At 51.7% G+C, this 17,713-nt stretch overlaps 1 protein-coding gene across 16 annotated transcripts in view; it reads left to right on the forward strand.

Annotated features, from left to right (window-relative positions):
• Positions 1-2,305, forward strand: part of CADM1 (cell adhesion molecule 1) — a 132,893-nt gene extending 130,588 nt beyond the window's left edge. For all 16 annotated transcript variants that reach the window (XM_021530030.3, XM_085560329.1, XM_085560327.1 and 13 more), the window contains one exon: positions 164-2,305. In XM_021530030.3, coding sequence (XP_021385705.2) covers positions 164-282 — 119 coding nt within the window. In that variant the 3' untranslated portion in view covers positions 283-2,305. The remainder of the gene's footprint in view (positions 1-163) is intronic.
• The last annotated feature ends 15,408 nt before the right edge of the window (positions 2,306-17,713 follow it).

Genomic DNA, 17,713 nt, shown 5'->3' on the forward strand with positions numbered 1-17,713 from the left:
TGAAAGGCCAGGCTCGTGTGTCCCCTTGGTCGCGGTGTTGTCATGTCTGACGGGACACACCCCCAGTTTCTCTCCAGCGGCACTTTTGTTTCCTTTGTTGGTCGCTCCCTCAGCACCACACCAAGACGCCCCAGGAGTCACGCAGCCTCCACTTGCCTTGCAGGTACATACTTCACTCACGAAGCCAAAGGAGCAGATGATGCGGCCGACGCAGACACAGCCATCATCAACGCAGAGGGGGGACAAAACAACTCCGAGGAAAAGAAAGAGTACTTCATCTAGAGCAGCCTTGGTTCCCATGAGGTGTCCAACTGTGGACGGTTACTACTGGCCCTATTTAAACGCTACAAAGACAAAGTGATCTTGGAAGTTGCAACCAGCTTGTGTCTTTTTTTTTTAAGGAAAAAAAAGCAAATGGGTGGAGAGCGGTGAGGCCGGGAAGGTCTGGGATTTGCTGTGTAAAAATATTCCTCGTAAAGTACACTCTGCTGTTCGACACCTCAGTTCGTTTGGGTTTTCTTTTTTTGGCCAAGTCCAGCTTGGATTTAGTTTAGTGAAGTCATTTGCAGAAGATTCTGTGCCTTGTTTAATTTCTGTTCGTTCGGGTCGGGGGGAGGCTGGGAAGAAGAGGGGCTTCTGTGCGTTAGTTCCCTTCGGGTTTCTGTGGCTCTTCGTTTCCCCTTTCCTGTTTCTGGAGTTGCCAGCTGGGACCCCGTGGAGTAGGTGCGTTTCTCTGAAGGTGTTTCCCCTTTTTTCTCTTCACCGGTTTCCGTTCAGAACTCGAGCTCATCGGAGGAGAACCAGCACATTTTAGATGCGTAGTTTGCAGTTCAGTGTGCCCATGTCCCGTTCCCCTGTTGCCGTCAGGGCTCGGATAACACCCCCCAAGCCCCCTTTTGTGGCTGTTTCAGGTGCTTTCGATGGTGGCGGCTGGGAGATGGGCTGGAGCTCGGCAGAGGCGCTGCTCAGCCGTGGGGATGCAGGAGCAGGGTCCTCGCCGGGCAGGCAGAGCCCTCCCGGATGCGGGGGCTTCTCCTCATCCTCTGCACGGGGGCAGCAGGTAAAGCCCCTCTGATGGGTGAGCCCAGACCTGGAGAGCAGCTGGAGGAACAAAACTGCCTTTTTTTTCTACCTGCTGGGTAAAACGCGGGAATTCGTGTTGAAACGAGCGTGCTAATGACCACTAAAGCCATAGGTGCACAGGAGACTCTGGCTCAATTGGAATTGTAAGCGACAGGTAGCAAACTGCAGCGGGAAGACGGTATAAACTTATATATGCTGACTTTTTTTTGGTGAGTAATCATGGATTTCAAGCGATACTTTTTTATTGTCTTTATGTGGCAAATGTATCTGATTTATTTAAGGAAAGCATTAATCTTAGTGTCAGGTTTGGGGATTTTTTTATGGGTTTCAGGGTGGGGGGCCATTCTCGTGCGTTTGTTTTTTAATTGCTGTGTTTTGGCAGAACCATTACAATGTGGGGTTTCTTTGGGAACGGGGCGCACAGCGGGCCCGTTCCCCAGCAGTATTCCGTCTTTCCCCTCTTCACGAGCAGAACCTTGCAGAACAGCCTTTTTTCCGAGCAGCTTTTGTCGAGCGCAGCTCTTTTCTGAGCCCTCAGCACCATTGCCAAACCCATCGCGGTGAGAAGCAGCCAGGTAGGAGCCGGGGGCTCCGTGGCCCGGCGGCGGCACGGGACGGGCATCCTGGCCTTGAGCAGCCCATATTTGTTTGGAAGTGTACCGTAGTGCAGTGTTACCAATGTAACTTTGACTTACAATGTTGACATGTCTCAGGTTCATGTGTTTGATTGGTGTTTTCCGTCTCAGGTAGATTGCAAAATTTCGGCCCCACCCATTGGAAAAAAAAAAAAGAAAAACCACACATAAAAACAGGAGAAAAAACAGGAAATTATTAATTTTAGTTGTATATCGGTTTATGTATTTTTTCTTCAGTATACAGTGCACTGTTGAAATGTATTGTTGAGTATTACTTTGTACAGCTTTAGATCATTAGGACTTCGAAGCGTGAAGAAAGAACAACCTTGTTTAAAGGAGGATCACAAATGAAGAACGCAGAACTGATGATAAACAACCTTGTTCTTTATTTACCCGGCCTTTTTATTTTTTCCCCTTAGGCCAGTTCTGTTTTAAGGTGTCCATGGAAGATGTTACAGTGTAAGAAAATACATATCCATCTGTTCCCATTCACATTTTGTATTGGTTCATGTATCCCATTTTTACAAAGGAAAAGAAGTACTATAAAATATCTGTCTTCTTAATAAAAAAAAGTTAATGTTACAAAACTAGATCTTGTTTTGCACTCTTTATCCCAGCTGTTACGGAGTCCACTATTGGAGCTCCACTAGCAACATGGGCAGGAGGAGCTGGGACCGAGCAGGTCACACTCAGCACCAGGGCAAAAGGAGTTAAACCTGATGTATTAAACCTGCATATAATACAGAGCAGATTTCATAAGTTTCTTGTTTATAATTGCTAAATTATTTTCTTTGAGGAGTAATGCCTTGGAGAAAATTGATCTGACACTCATATTCCAACCTTCCCAAGCTGGGGTAAGTCAGTACACAAGTTGTTAATAGCAGAAAAATATTTAAATCCTCCCTTGGAAGGTAAGTGTTGAAATACGTGACCTCCTTCCCCCATTCTTGTCTCCCGTTCAGTCCTGGTGCTGCCAGATTTCCAGGCATCTGTCTGTAGAACATTTGACATTTCCAAGGTGTGGCACCGCTGTCTGTTTGCCTCCAGACGCGGCTGCAGCAGCTGCTGGAAGGATCCTGGAAGGATCCTGGAAGGATCCGTTCGGCTCCGCTCAGCCTCGGGAGCATCGGCAGCGGCAGCGCGCTCCTCCTCCTGCCCCCCTCCACCACAGCCCCCCAAACCAGGCTGCCAGGCAGCTGCAGCACTGAAATTAGAATCATTAATCTTTTATGTTTTGCACAAAGGATGAGGAGAAAGACAATTGCTTCTGGAGGAGATCACCCAGAGAACACCGTGCAGAAGCAGCGTTCTTGGCCCTGGAGGGGCTGCGTGGACCCAGGGCTATGAGCCAGACCAAGGCCACTGTCCAGCTCCTGAGTGCTCAGGGCATCTCGTGGTTATGTCACAAATAACATTTTTCTGAGCGAAACCATGACACTGAAGGAAAAACCATAGGGCAGAGACAAAAATGCAGCTCGCTCTTTTCTTACCTGAAATGAGAAGAGCAGCTTTGATGGTTTCCATGGCTATTGCAATTATTTCAGTGCAGAAGAGGTTTGTGGCTGATGCCAGCTCACGATGGTTTTCTCCTCAAGCCAGCACTAATTGTGTCTCACACTTGTGGTGTCTGTAATTTATCCTCTCAGGGGTCCACGTCTTTCAGGGTTTTAAGGTTGTTTAGTGGTGCTTTTCTTCCCATTGAACCTAAACACTCTGGTCCTTTGCTTTTCTGGCCGTACACAGGCATTACAAGTAGGTGGCAGGAAACTGTACCTGTGGCATGCAGGATGATGAAATCCTTTGCATTAACTTCTCAGATACTGAGATGCAAAGAACTTGGAGGGGAAAGCTGGAGAGAGTAACAATTGAGTAACAAGATTTAGTGACCCCTATACCTTGTGTCTGCTGCAGGAACACGCTCCCCATATATGACCCCACAGCTGCTGAGCTGAGGACACTCCCAGGATTTTATGAAAATTAAGAAAATCATCATTTCTTCAAATAAGAATGTAGTCTTTGCCCTGAATTTCACATTTCCACATGTTGCAGAAGTCATTTGGTCCTAATTGCAAAATTATTCTATTAGGTCAGTAATACAGTTCTTAATTTTCTTCCCTTTTTAACCAAATACAGGGAGGAATTATTTTAAATGGGTATCTGAGTCTGCCTTGTGTAATTACAGTCTGTTCTGCCAGGCTGAAGTTGCCAAAACCTTATGCCACATAAAGTAATTAGCAATAAATGACACTTAAATTCACATCAGGTAAGGTGTACCTGGATCCTGGGCTGGGTGATTGAAATACACGGGAGCAGGGACGAGGCATGAGCTGGCAGCATCGATCCGTGCTGGCCAGTCAGTTCTCATCAGAGGGTCCTGACAAGGGGCTAATAGCTTTTTCTGAAGATCCAATCCCATTTTCTAGGCAGCAGCCTGTGCTGTGCCACCTGGGATAACACCTGCTCCAGGTGGCATCGATCGGGCAGGGACACGTGTGACACCCCAGCGCTGTGTCCCAGCAGCTTTATCTGGTTGTGTCATTTCAGTGAAGGGAAAACCTGAATTCCATCTAGACCCCGACACCTGGCTTAAAAATTTACATCTGAATTTGTGTAACCAGGAAAAGAATTTCAATCTACTGACCACTAAGGGTTTAAACTGGGCTTGTCCTGCTTCCAGAGTCAGCTGTGGAGGCTGCAGCACTTCGAGGTCTCTGCTGGAAACTGTGCACACGGTGAGCAGGGCAGGGGCTTGGCAGGGTCCTGTGGGGAAAGGCAGGGAAGGGGATTTGCAGAGTTCTGCACATTCTGCAGCTGGGCTGCAAACTGAGGAACTCCTTCAGTTTCAGTTAAATAAACAGGCTTTGTGTAAACAAACAGGTTTTAGGAAGAAAAATAAGCTTTAGCTAAACTAACAAACACTATGTGAAAACATAAACTTTAGTTGAATAAGCAAACTTCAGTGCAGTAAAGAGCTTGAGTTAAATAAGCAAACTCTGTTCAGGTCCAGCTGTGCAGCAAGGAGAAGGATGAGAGCTCAGCAATCCTGGCCAGCACAGGCTCTCCTGGAAACAGCCCTGCGTGCTGCTGTGACTGGGGACATCATCAGTGCCCCGCAGGATGTCTCCCTGTCCCGTGTCAGGTCGGATCCTCGCTCACCCCTCCAGGCTCGTCCTGTCCCCTCTCCCGCTGCCCCGGGGTGCTGGAATGATGCCCCGCTCTGCAGAGCCTCTCTCCATGTGTTTTCCCTGTCAGCCCGGCCGAGCTGCATCAGTATCAGCTCTAACCCGTGTGCTCTGCCTGTCTGCCCCAGCCGTGTTCTCCCACACAGCTCCTTATCCTGTTCTGCAGGACTGCAGCAGCCCTGGAAGTCACAGACCTGGAGTGATGTGGGCAGCATAGGAATAATGCCTACAGAGGGAACAGGGATGCAGAATGTGGATAGGAAAGGGTAGGAAGACGTGGTTCAACAACACAGCCCTCGGCTCTGCAGCCCAAGGTGGGCAGGGTTCGGGCACTGGGCAGCCCGAGGTGGTTTGGGGACACCCTGCACCCCAGAAGGTGGGGGAACTGAGCCCTTTGGAAGAGCAAAGGGATTCAGCAGCCCTGGGACGTCTCATTTCTGTCTTAGGGCACAGCTGTGAGCCAGAGCCATGTCTGCCTCTGGACTTACTCCCTGTGGTGGCTGGCAGAGCTGCTCTAAGCTGCTCTGTGCCCTGCCCCAGAGAAATCCTGCAAATCCTATTTTCCTGCTTTGTGTCCCAACAGTACCAGTGCTGACCCAAGTCCTCAGGTGCTGGCTTAGCATCCTTTGTGGGGAGTGGGATCCCCTCCTCTTCCTCAACAAACTGCCCAAAAGTGGGAATCCCTCACTCAAAAGCGGGAATCCCTCGCTGCAGTGGCACCTGTGCAGGGGGGGTGCTGAGCCCTCGGCTCCAGTGCCCCGGGCCCCACGGCAGCACCATTCCTCCCGGGGTTCCTGAGGCTCCCTCCCGCTGCAGCAAGCGGGGCGAGCGCCGCGGGCACACCCGGAGCAGGCACGGAGCGAGCGGGAGATGTGGAGCTGCCAGGAGGAAAGGGAATATTTGATCAGACGCCCTCCTCTCGCCTCTGTTCTCGGCTCCCAGCCTCCCTCGGGGATGGCACCACAGCTGCGACAGGTTGGCAGCAGCTCCTCAGAAAGGGGCCTGCCTGGGAATCTCAATGAGATGGAGAAGGTAATGTGGAGCCTGTGTCTCCGTGTTCTTTTCTGCACCCTGCACCTTTGTTCCCTTCTCTGTTCCTTCTCTGTTTTCCATGCCCAAGGTCAGCTTTCTGTTCTCTCTGCCTGGTCCCTGTGTCTGTTCCCAGGACAGGAGGTGCTGCCCCGTGTCCTGCACTGGGGCACAGCTTGCTCAGACATCGTCCTTCCTCACACATTGTCTTCCTCACACACTGTCCTTCCTCACACATGCCCCTTGCCCATGCTCTGCTCCGGGCATTCATGTTTCTTCCACACAGCCTGCTCCGAGCCAGGGGAGAGAGCCCAGAGCATCCTCCAGTGGTGACTGGGACCTGCAGGGAGCCAGGCTCCTCTCCACATCCACCAGCCAGGCAGCCCTTCCCCGCAGCCCGGGGTTCCTTCCCCCACTGCTCCTGGCCGCAATCAGCCCGATTATCCCTGGTAATTGTCCCTTCTCTGGCTAATGCTGCCGAGCAGGGACAGGGAGGGTGGCAGTGTTTTTCTGTGACTAAGAAAAGGTGTGTACGTGGCCTTGATTGCAAATGAAAAATTAAGGCCCCGTGTCTCGCATTCATTCCTACTTGATTACACACCAGTACATAAACAAATCTTCACCCAGTTGCCTGAGGGGTGTCAATGATCCACCTTTGCTTCGCTCGCCTCTCCTCCAGCAAATCTATAACGCATTTAATCTTTGCCACTCACTCTCCTCAGTTTTTAAATGTCTAATTTGCTCCAGTTCTCACTGTGCTGCTGCTTTTACTGCTGGTGTTTGCCTGATTGCTGGGCTGGAGCACCAGGGTGCTCCTGGCCCTGGGGAGGGCACAGGGGCAGTGCTCATGCCACAGTTAGCAGTCTGCTTTAGAGAAAACCCCAAACTTCACAGGTCTGCAGGCTGAGGGAGGGGAAATTAAGCCTGAGGTGGCCTGGCAAGCTCCAGGTTTGGGAGCTGGGTCATGGGAGAGTTTAGCAGTCAGTTTTCAGTGGGGCAAAGGGAAATGAGGAGCAGGGAGCAGGGTTTGCTGAGGTTCTTGGAGCCTTTGTGTGCTCAGTGGAAATCCTTGGAGCATCAGCTTCTCCTGTAGAGACTGGCAGGGTCACAGGCAGATCCTACCAAATGTCCCCATCAATGCCCTCGAGCTCTGGGGGAGCTGCCATCACCTAGCAGCACGAATGTGCTCCCACAGTCTGCCCTGCCTGCCTGGTCCATGTGGACTGTCACCGTGTCCAGCACTGGGGAGCTGCTGGGGCTCTCTGGGACTGGGGACAGAGGCTGCCAGCCCATGGGCAGGGTAGGCAGAGCCACGTTCTGCCTCTGCTCCTCTCCGCAGGGCTGTGTGTGTGTGAGCTGCACTCCTGAGGTGAGCCTGCCTGGAGCAAAACCAGTTCAGATTATCAAACTTCCCATAAATCTTGCAGCACATCTTCTTGTGTCTAGGTGTGTGTATATGTGCTGCTTTCTTTTTATTTAATGCTCTATTGAGGTCTGAGGCTTTTCCTTCCACTGGCTTTTATCTAGTCATGACTCCTACAATATTTAATCTCTATCAGAAACTGTAAGCCCTGTATTTATTTTATGGGTCAGTTGTTCATCCTTTTCCCTTGATGTTCTCACTGGCAGTGGAGAGTGTGGAAGGTGGAAAAGAGAGAAAAGGGGGGGGGGGGGGAAGAAAGCCCTGCTTGTTTCTGCCCGTCAACATTTGTCCAAATGACAGGAGGACAAATCAGAGCTCTGAAGGCTAATGGCAGGCAGGGAGACCCAGCAGGGAGCAAACGGGAGCTGCAAGGCATGGTGGAAATTTCCACCCCCAGGCAGCTGCAGCCCTGTCTCAGGCAGGCTGTGTGCTCCTCTCTGCTGGCCCTGGCTGTCCCAGGGAGCTCCTGCATCCTGGCTGAGGCCAGCCCACGTCCAGCACCAGGTCCTGCACAGGTGGGGGCTGCAGGTGGCACCAAGAGCATCCACAGTCCCCGTGTGTGACCAAAAGGTGACATACCTGCCAGTCTCATTGTCACTTTACTGCCCAGAAAGTCTGCTCTTATTTGAGATGAATAAAAGATTAGAGTTACAGGGGAGAGACAACACCAGAGGTTCAGGCGATCCACTGAATTTACTGTATTTGCTGCAGGGATATGAATTGGGAGGAGGTAAATGCTGCCTGGGCATCCCAAATCAGCTTTAAAGATCCACCTGCAGCCTCCAGTCCTCCTCGGGGTGCAGAGCAAGGAGCAGCATCCCTCCGATGGTGCAGGAGAGAAACAAGACCCAGGAGCTGCTGCCAGGGTGGGGCCAGGGAAAAGAGATGATCTGCTACCTGGGGTAGAGAAGTGTTTGCCAGCTTGTTGACCCTGCCTGGTTGAAAGACAATGAATATTTCACATCTCCAGTACTATCTGCATTGTGGGCAGGCAAAGACTCTCTTCTTCCCTTCCATTCCTCTCAGGTTTTTGGGGTTTTTCCCCCAAAGTCAGAAAAATCTGTCAAAACATTTAAGAGAAATCCATATGAACCGGCTGAGTACCACAAGGAGCTAATCTGTGTGGAGCTGATCTGAGTGAACAAAGTCACCACAGGCTTGCCATGGGCACTCAGATAAAGATTTATCATAGGAAGTTGTGTGAAACACAAATTGCCTCTGGGAAGTGGGGTGCAAACGTGGTGCTTTGCAGGGGTTTACCTGGGGGAGCCATGTGGGAAGGGGAGAGCAGGGCTCCCTGCCATGCCCACAGGCAGCTCCAAGTAGCAGCAGGGTGGAATTTGGGTGCAGAGAGTATTTGTGCCACTCCTCAGGCAGAACAGGCAAGGCCATTCTTGCAGCATTGAGGTCACCTCTCCGAAGCTGAGGAGCTTGTTCATTTTCTTTGTTCCCTTTCCTTTGACTTGGGGTGGTTAAAGCTGAGCTCTGCTGTCAGCTGTCATCCTGCAGTGTCGTTGTGCTTGACCTGTGCAGGGAAAGGGGCAGGTGCCCACGGAAAGTGTCAGGCTGGGAAGCAGCATCCCCCAGGCTGCTGATTTATTTGTGTGCATCAAAGGAGCTGGAGCTGGGGCTGGTGGTGCTGGAGGGGTGCAGGGGCTTCCTTGGCGCTTCTGTCTCACCTTTAGCACCAGTGGTGTGGGGCACAAGGTCCTGTCCCAGCTGCTGCCTCCCCTGACTGTGCTCCAGCCCTGGCAGCTCTCTCCTGGCGTTGCCAGAGTTGTGTGGGGGCTGCCTGTGGCTGGGCTGTGCAGGCAGGGAGGATGGGCAGACCCCTGGAGAGGGCCCTGTGTCCTGAGCTCTACTCTGAGCATCCTCCAAAGCAGGGGGTGGTTGGCCCTGTGCTCTTCATTTCCTTGTAAGAGGTGCAGGGTGGCCTAGCACGAGCTGGAAGAACATTCCAAGTGTTGTCTGGAGACAACTGGCCCAGATACGGCACAGAGACAACATTTAAAACCTCATTTAAGTGAACACAATGAGAGGGCTCTTGGGTAGAAGGAGAATTAATTAATCTCATTCCTATGTAGATACTTTTAATTAAATGGAAGTGCATGGTCTTTATTTAAAAAAAAAAAAAAAGACATATGGAGAAGAGCTGGTGCCTTTGTGCAGGCCTGCGAGAGGAGGATGGGGAGCGAGATTATTCCTTTTTTTGAGTGTTTTCAAGAGGAGTGAGCATCAGATCAGGAGAGGTCTGTATTGTCAGAGTGTGCACTGAACATTTTCTTTCATCTGGGAGGGCAGCAAACGCATTTTCCTTGTCAGCTGCTTCAGAAGGTGACTTCCAGCAGACTCACCCTTGCTGGGTGGCTCCACACAAGGATGGGACCCGCATGTGGGCTTCGGCAGGGCCGTGTCTTCAACAGGTCTGGCTCTGGATGTGCTCCTGTTCCCCTTCTCCGCACCTCACTCTGTCTCCCCTCCCCAGGTGATCACCAGCCTGGTCTCTTGCCCTCTGCCCTCAGGAGCTGTGGGCAGCGGGCAGCCCTGGGGCAGCGGGGCTGCCTGTGCTGTGCTGCAGCCCAGGCTGCCGGGGCAGCCAGGACCCAGGGCAGAGCAGGGAAATTCAGTCAGAGAACTGCGAGGTCCGGGTGCTGCCAACACGCGTGCACCTCGCTCTGCCTCAAGCACTGGCTGCTGTTGTGGGAAGGGAGGCAATGGGATTTCTCTTGGATTCAGGGAGCTGACATGGCCAGGCACCTCCTGGCTGCTTTGTCACACCAGCTTCTGCCAAACTTGCTGCTCGTGAGCGTTCCCACTAAAAGCAGATGCTGCCATTCAAGCACAGGCACATCGTCCCACCTTCCAAAGTGTAATTTAATTTTCCTAGCTGGAGTGCTCCAGCCTGCATCACAGAGCTCCTCACCCGCCCACGTTAGGACTCCAGCAGGCTCGGGCTGCCCTCCACAGGACCCATCACACCCCAGCTGCAGCAGCACCCGGAGCCCCCAGGAGATCCTGCCAGAGGAGGTGAGTGCCTTGTCTCTGCTGCACTGAGGGAGATGTGGCTCGTTCCCCTCCCTGTCTGCCCAGGCTGAGAACGAGCCCCAGACTGGAACTGCCTGACTCCTCCCCAGTGTCTGCAAATGCATCCTCTGCCTTGGGCTATGGCTCTCACCCAAACCACCCAGGCCAGTGGTTTTGGGGTGGGTACAAGGTCTATTTCCCAAGGCTTTGTGCCAGCTGTTTGCTGTCCTTGCACTGTGCTGCTGTTATTCCCAACAGGATGATGAAGCCACTCTCAAGAGAACAGATACCAGCAAAAACTCTCTCCCCAGATTTAGTGTTTGCATGAGCTTCACAGCTCATCTGAACATTTGCTGGTAACAAATGACACAGGGCCAGAGCAGAGGCATTGAGTTTGGGTGTCACAGTGGGGAAGCAGCATGGAAGCCTGCCCAGAGCAGAGCAGGATGCTCACAGCCAGGATGGAAACCTGCCTTATCTACTACCACGTTACCTCAGGCACCCCTCAGAGGGCACGAGGGACTGGGTTTCCTGACCTAAAGCTGCTCAGAGCACACTGCAGCTTTCCTGAGGATACGGTGTGATTTCAGTAGAGAAATGGGCTTGTTCTTTATGTGGAGCTGCTGGAATGAATCAGCCCTGCCTGAGAGGTACCATTCACCTGCTGTGATGTGGAGCACAAATATTAGGGGACACTGACAATTGTCTGGTTGGTGGAGCACAATCTGGATCTCAGATGTAGATATTTGAGTTTCTCCTGTTGTGCATTGCTGCCTGTTCCCTTCTCCATGTCCTCGGCACCCAGTAGAGAGTTTGTGCAGGGGTGAGGGCATCGGTTCTGCAGGAGAGCCAGGGCCTGTCCTGCCCTGGGACACCCACACAGGTTTTCAGGCTCACCCCCTGCAATTCCTGCTCCTTGCCGTGGCTACAGCAGCACCTTGAAGTGAGGAGTGGGGCTGCTGGACCTGCCTGTGGGTGCCTGCCAGGGGTACAAGGCGCTTCGTTGTTCAGTTGGGTGATGGAGTTTTGCTCCCAGTTTTAAGGACTCACCACAACAAACACTGAGCTTAAGGAGTGTACTTGGCTTTTCCCCAGTAAAAATAGCGTTGCTTTATTATCCTGTCATGTTTTGGTGAAAGGTGGGAACACAGGTCTCTGCGGTCGGCCCTCGGAGTGACAGGATGCTAATGAATTGAGAAATGGCTGCGGACGGCCTGCCCACATCACATCTTCATTAGCATCCTTCTCCCGGAGACTGCTGTGATTAACACTGTCACCACGGGCGGGACAGGAATGAAAAACGACGGTCCCTCTGCCACAGCGCCCTGTGCTCTCGGGGACCCCCGAGAACTTCCAGCCACCCTCCGGATCCTGCCACGCTTTCTTTGGTGGGGTTTGTTAAGCAGCTGCTGGGGCTCAGTCTGCGCTGGAATATCCTTTCTGGCTTTGGTCAGAGGGTGGGGGAAGCAGGGACTGCTGTGCTGGGAGCAGCTCAGGAACGGGGAGCTGTGAGTGGTCTCACACAACATCTGCACTCCCCCAGATGTGAGCCTGGGCCCAGGAGGAGCTGCCTGGGCTGCAGGAGGGTCATTGCAAAGGCAAAGATCTGTTGGGGAGTTTGTATCTGGGCGCTGGCAGGGGGAAATGCTGCTTCCCAAGCCAGCCTCATCCCTCTGGCTTCCCAGCAGCAGCACAGCCCAGAACGAATGCGCTGCAGTTTGTGAGAGGAGGCAGCTCTGCCATCCCTGACACTCCTGCTTTTCCAACAGCCCCAGGGTCCCACTCCAGGCTCAGCAGAGGGACCTGTAACAGGGCTCTCCTTTCCACAAGGAGCCTTTCCACAGCCTGGCTGAGCCAAACACTCTGAGTCGCTGCACAGACTGTGTCCACATGTGGGGAGCCATTCCAGAGGGAGCGGGGTCACTTTTCATGTGCCACCACCTGCTCCTTTGAAGTGCCCTGAGCAGGGAAAGAGGCTGAAGCTGTACAAAACTGAGAAACTCGCAGAGGTCAAAAGAATAAATGATAGTAATTTTTAGGGTTTTGTGGGTTGTTTATCTCCCCTGTTTTCGAGTCAATCTAATCAAATGCGGCTTTGCCACAATCACAGCTCATGCTAACCTTCACCTGGAGGGTATTAATATGCATGACGCTTGTTAAGTGTTTGCTTAATTTTTATTTATGGAAACTAGACTCTGTGAAGTGTAGCTGAGCTGGCTGGAGAGCACGTGTGCAGGGTGTGCTGGGGTGGGAAAGCAGCAGGGAGGTGGAGGCTGGGGGGTGCTGGCCAGGAGGGGTGGCCCTGCAGCCCCTCGGTCCGGACCATGCGGTCAGCAGGTCAGTGCTGATCTCTCAGTGGACTGAGGAGCTGGCAGGGGGAGCTCACCCATCACCAGAAATGCTTGACCCCAGCCCTGGCTGCCTGTTTAATGCTCTGAACCCTGTGTGCCATTTTTCTCATCTCTTGAAGATGTGCTCACAGGTCACTTAACAGCAAGTGTTGTGTCCTGGAAGAGAGACGGGGAGAAGGAGTCTCAGTGGTGGGGGATTTTCCTGCAAATAGCTCTTATTTTTAGCCTGGCTTTTGGGAAGTCAAAAGGGAAGGAAAGGACAGGATGTATTTTTAGCATCTATTCTTGCCAAAGCTGATCTGAGCTCTGCAGGCTGAAGGACACGTTTCTCCAAGGCCCAGTTCCTCAGCGTCCCCCCGTGCCAGAACGCAGTGAGCATCACATCAGTGCTGGCAGCAAACACGGTCCCTGTGGCCGTGTCTCAGGAAGAGCCCGTGGAGACAGCACAGGCTGAGGTGTTAGCAGAGGCCACTGCTGTGTTTGCAGCTCCCCAGCTGCTGCAGGGCATGGAGAGGCTCCTCTCAAGTCTCATCTGAAGGACAAAAAGGATGATCAGGGCTCAGTTCCACCACGGTGCTGCCAGCCTTGGGCTCCAGAGAGGTGTTTGGGGGCCAGGGTGGCCAGAGAGCGCGTGGGGGATCTGGGAAGATGTTTGAATAATTGGTGAACTGAAAGGGGACTGAGCCTGCAAGGGATCAAGTGATTGAAAACGGATGAAAGGTTCTGCTGCCCCATCCTTTAAATCAAAGAGAGATCTTCCCAAAGCCTGCCCCAGTGCATAGCAGGCAGCCCTTGGCACGTGAAGGGATTGATCCAAACTGAAATGGGCTCCCTCCCTGCCCTGCCTCTGCAGCGAGTCTATAAATAATCATTTACCATTGCCCTCTGATCCGCAGGCTTTATTGAGATCTGCAGCGCTGGATGTTTGTACAGCGACCTGGGTGTGTTCCGACAGTCAGCCCTAATCTCAGCATTGATCACAGCATCAATATTTGCTCGGGCTGTTGCTGTGGGTGGTGGCCCTGCCTGGAGCATCCCGCCTTGCCCGGCCCCTGGCTCCTGCACAATGCAGCTGATGGCAGCGCTCTGCAGCAGCGGCTCCAAAAGCCGCCAGCCGTCTCCTGGAAACCCTTAACGCATCCCTAATATGGGTATTTATGTATCTGAATTAAAAAAGAAAGGAAAAAAGCCTTAACCTTGGGGAGGGGGGAGCTCGGGGATGGCAGAAAGGTTGCAGTGATTAAAGAAAGCTGGGAGCATTCGAGCAATATTAAATCTGACGGGCATAATGACGACTGAGATCTGATAGAACAGAGAGAGGCTGGAAAGAAAGGGCTGGTATTTTTCCCTGATGTAACATAATGGTCACATTTTTCTTTCACAATGGTTTTTCTGAGATAAAGAACAAATTATACTGATTTGATTGCTACTTAGAAATACTTAAAATTGAAAAAGACAGCAGGTGGGCATGGTTAGGAAGGAGGGTTATTTTAGCATAACAGATGCATGCATAAAGCATTGCGGAGCCAATTTTTTAATCATGAGACCCCCCCCAAAAAAAACGCCTTTGGAGTGTTTCTGTGCGAGGTGGGGAGGTGAGGAGAAGTGTGGGGGACACCGGGGCAATGGAGGAGAAGGTTCCCCATACCCCCCAGTCCTTGCACCAACTGGGGCGTGTCCTGGTGGGAAATAAATCTGACAAGGGGCATTTCCTTATGAGAAGGGGATGATCTCTCAGGGCAGTGGGCTACTGGTGCCTGGGATGGCTACACCAGGAGGTGGCACAGCCCATTGTGCCAGGCTGGAGGGACAAAGCCTCCTCAAACACAGCTCTGGCAGGGTGTGCTCTTCGATAAACACACGTGGCCATTTTTAATTATTCCCACAATTAAAAATGACTTGTTTACTCAGATTTATGCAGCGCTAATAAATATGCCTTGGAAATTACTTAAGTAACTAGGGTTTGCTAATAAAAACACCATATATAAAGCAAGTGCATTGCTTGGTTAATCAATTAATTCTCATTTAATTACCAGGAATTGCTACTGGTGATTGGCCATCGCTCCAATTTGCTCACAGAATGGACGTGGTTGTCTACATCTGCAGATAAATGATGTCGGGGGGCCAGGGCTGTGCCTCTGCAGAGCTGTCCCTGCTGGCATGGGAGTGTCAGGAGGGCTCCCGTTCCCAGAAAAACCAGCAGTGCTCTCATCTGCCAGCCCAGGGGTTTAGGGTGGGCAGCCAGGGCAGGCTGGAGGTACCATGCACTGCCCAAGCGGCCAGGGGGAGTTCCTCTCTTTCTGTCAGAATGAATCATCTGTTCCTTTATGTCTCTTAATTTAAAATTTAAAAGAGGCTCAGGCCTGGGTGACCATTTACAGCCATTTCTAAACCAAACTCCATCCTTCATTTTCTCGTTCCCATGAGCAGGGTGAGACAACAAGCTGAAAGCTGTTAATTCCAAAATTTTGTTTCCATGACACCAAGAAAGTTTCATTTGGTGATAAAGTGTATTTTATGTTTCTTCTCCAATGGTATTTTAAAAACCCCTTGGACTTTCCTGGGATTCTCCTGAACTCCCTGCCCAAGCCTTCTGTGATCATCACTGCAACAGGGAGAAACAGCCCCCCTTGCTGCAGAGGAGAAGTTATGCAGGTTCTGTACCGACCTCAGGACTAATTTTCAGGTAAAAAAAGACTATTTGATTATCTAACCTGACCCCTTGTTAAATATTAAACATGTAATTCAATCAGACCTGCTGCTTTTGAACTTCTGTTTGGCTAAGGGAGAAGAGAGGTTTATAAACGAGGCCATGTGCCCTGCAATGCCTGAGCTCTGCTGCAAGGCTCATCAGCTCCAGCCCTGCTCATGGCTTTGGTTTCCAGGTGTTTGCTGCACCAGCCAGAGAGGGAGCAAGCTGGGAAAAGTGGGCAACACCAACTAGCAGCATCCTGGCTCCATGTGAGCCAGACTCCATGTGAGTGTCTCTCTCCTCTTTCCTTCTCCCTTTTTTCTTCCCCTAATCCTGCCTGTCCTGGTGCATCCACTGGGGACTCCTGTGAAAGTACGGATTTGTCTGGCTTTTGTGTTTAATCCCAAATCTGTCAAGCCCTGTTAGATTTGATGGTGCCTGGAAGGTCTGGTGTTAAGCAAATAGGTGCTGACCAGAGCCTGTGATGGGAATCAGATGGAAGCCTAATCCTAAAGTAATGTTTTTCCCTGCAAGGCAGGGAGGCCTGGGGTGTGTGGGAGGAGGAGAGCTGGGAGCAGTGCTGTGCTGCTGCCTGCCCTGCTTGGCATGGGTGTCTGGCAGTCCTCTGCAGTCCCTGCTGGGCCACGTGCTGCTCCACTCCCATCTCTCCTGCCAGTGGAGGGGCACCCAGACACCCATCCCTGCCACCAGCAGAGCAATGCTGGTGGTGCACTTTGCCAACACTCAATGCCCAGCTCCTCAAGTTGTATCAGCCCACTGAGACTGAGGAAGCTCTGCCTGGCACAAGCGTTCCCTGCACCACATCACCATCCTGGGAGTGAGGGGCACTGGCACACAGGCAGGTGAGGAGCCTGTCTCACTGGAGTGATGTTTAATCCTTCCTTTTCCTCTCCTTCCTTCCCGCTGCAGCCCACCGGGCGAGGATGGTACTTTTCATTAAGTGACTATTACTGGTCATGTAATTGAAATTCAGCTTTAAGGCTGAAACTCCAAAGCAATGAGCCTTGAAGGGAAATGCAAAGCTCACCTTCGCTCCCACCTTGTTCCTGCCTCCCCGAGTGAGGAGCAGCCACGAGCCCCAGGAACAGCCCATGGCTTTGCCTCCAGTGCTCCTGTGCCAGGACTGGTTGGTGCTTTTATTTTAATCTCTTTTTGCCCTTTCTCATCACACAGTGTTCCCCTGGAAGTTCATAAGGTTAGTTTGAAGTAGTGGCACTTTCTCCTCCTTTCTTTCCCCAAAATAGCAATAATTATCAGGATCCACCTGCCCCTGTCCTTTGTGACTGTCACCTCCAGTGTCACTGTGGGTACAGCCAGGCAGTGCCAGGGTCTGCACGAGGGAATGGGAATGGCTGGAGCCTTGCCTTGCTCCCCAGCTGCTGCTGCAATTCCCAAAGACGAGCAGAAATGAAGATGTATCTGCTCCCATCCGCAGATAAACCAGGCACTTTTGGTAAATTAAAGTAATTCATTGTGCATCTCCAGACAAATATGTGTGTGCGCCTTGTTATTAATTCAGGCTCTGTTTTTCAGTTGCTTTTTTTCTGCAGCTAATTACCTGTCAGAGAGGGTTCTCTGCTGGTCCATGTGCCGAGGGGCTGCTCGTGAGTGAGCCACAGGGAGGGGAGGTGCAGCGTGTGCACCCGGGTGAGCTGGGCAGGAAGGGGAAGGCTGGGCTGGAATACTGGAAATTCCCCATCTGCGTTTCCACAAGGCTTCTTTTGAGGGACTAGAGGTGGGAAAGGCGAGGAAAGAATGTCCTGGCCACCCTAGTGCTTGCCAGGAAGGTGGAGAAGGTTTGGTCAGAAGCTGCTGACCAGCTGAGGAATCCATCAGCTGCTCTTTGCCAGCATCTTCACAAGGGTGAGACGTTGAGGTCCAGGATTTCTAGCAAGGTGTCTGCTGGAGAACCCACCTGCTCAGCTGAATCCTGGCTACATCAGGAGGGTCTGCTGTGTGTTCTCTGCCCTGTGTGTGCTGCTTTATGTGGGGCTGACAAAGGAGTGAGTAGCTGTGGTGAGACACAAGTGGGTATGTGAGACGTTATTATAAGCACATTAGCAGAATGAATTATTTATACATTTATAAGAAATTATCGATCCGTTGGGTTCTAATAATGCAGTTACTCATCAAATGATCTATTTCTCACACATTAACCCCTTTTCAACCCACTACAAAAGGATCTTGTGTATAAACTCTGACAAGTAGAAGTAAATGTTTTTCCTGGGCATTGCCTTGGGCCATTGGGATAACCACAGCGGGAATTTGTGAAT

Source organism: Lonchura striata, chromosome 24 (genome assembly GCF_050655825.1).
Source record: "Lonchura striata isolate lonStrDom1 chromosome 24, ASM5065582v1, whole genome shotgun sequence".
NCBI classification, from domain to species: domain Eukaryota; kingdom Metazoa; phylum Chordata; class Aves; order Passeriformes; family Estrildidae; genus Lonchura; species Lonchura striata.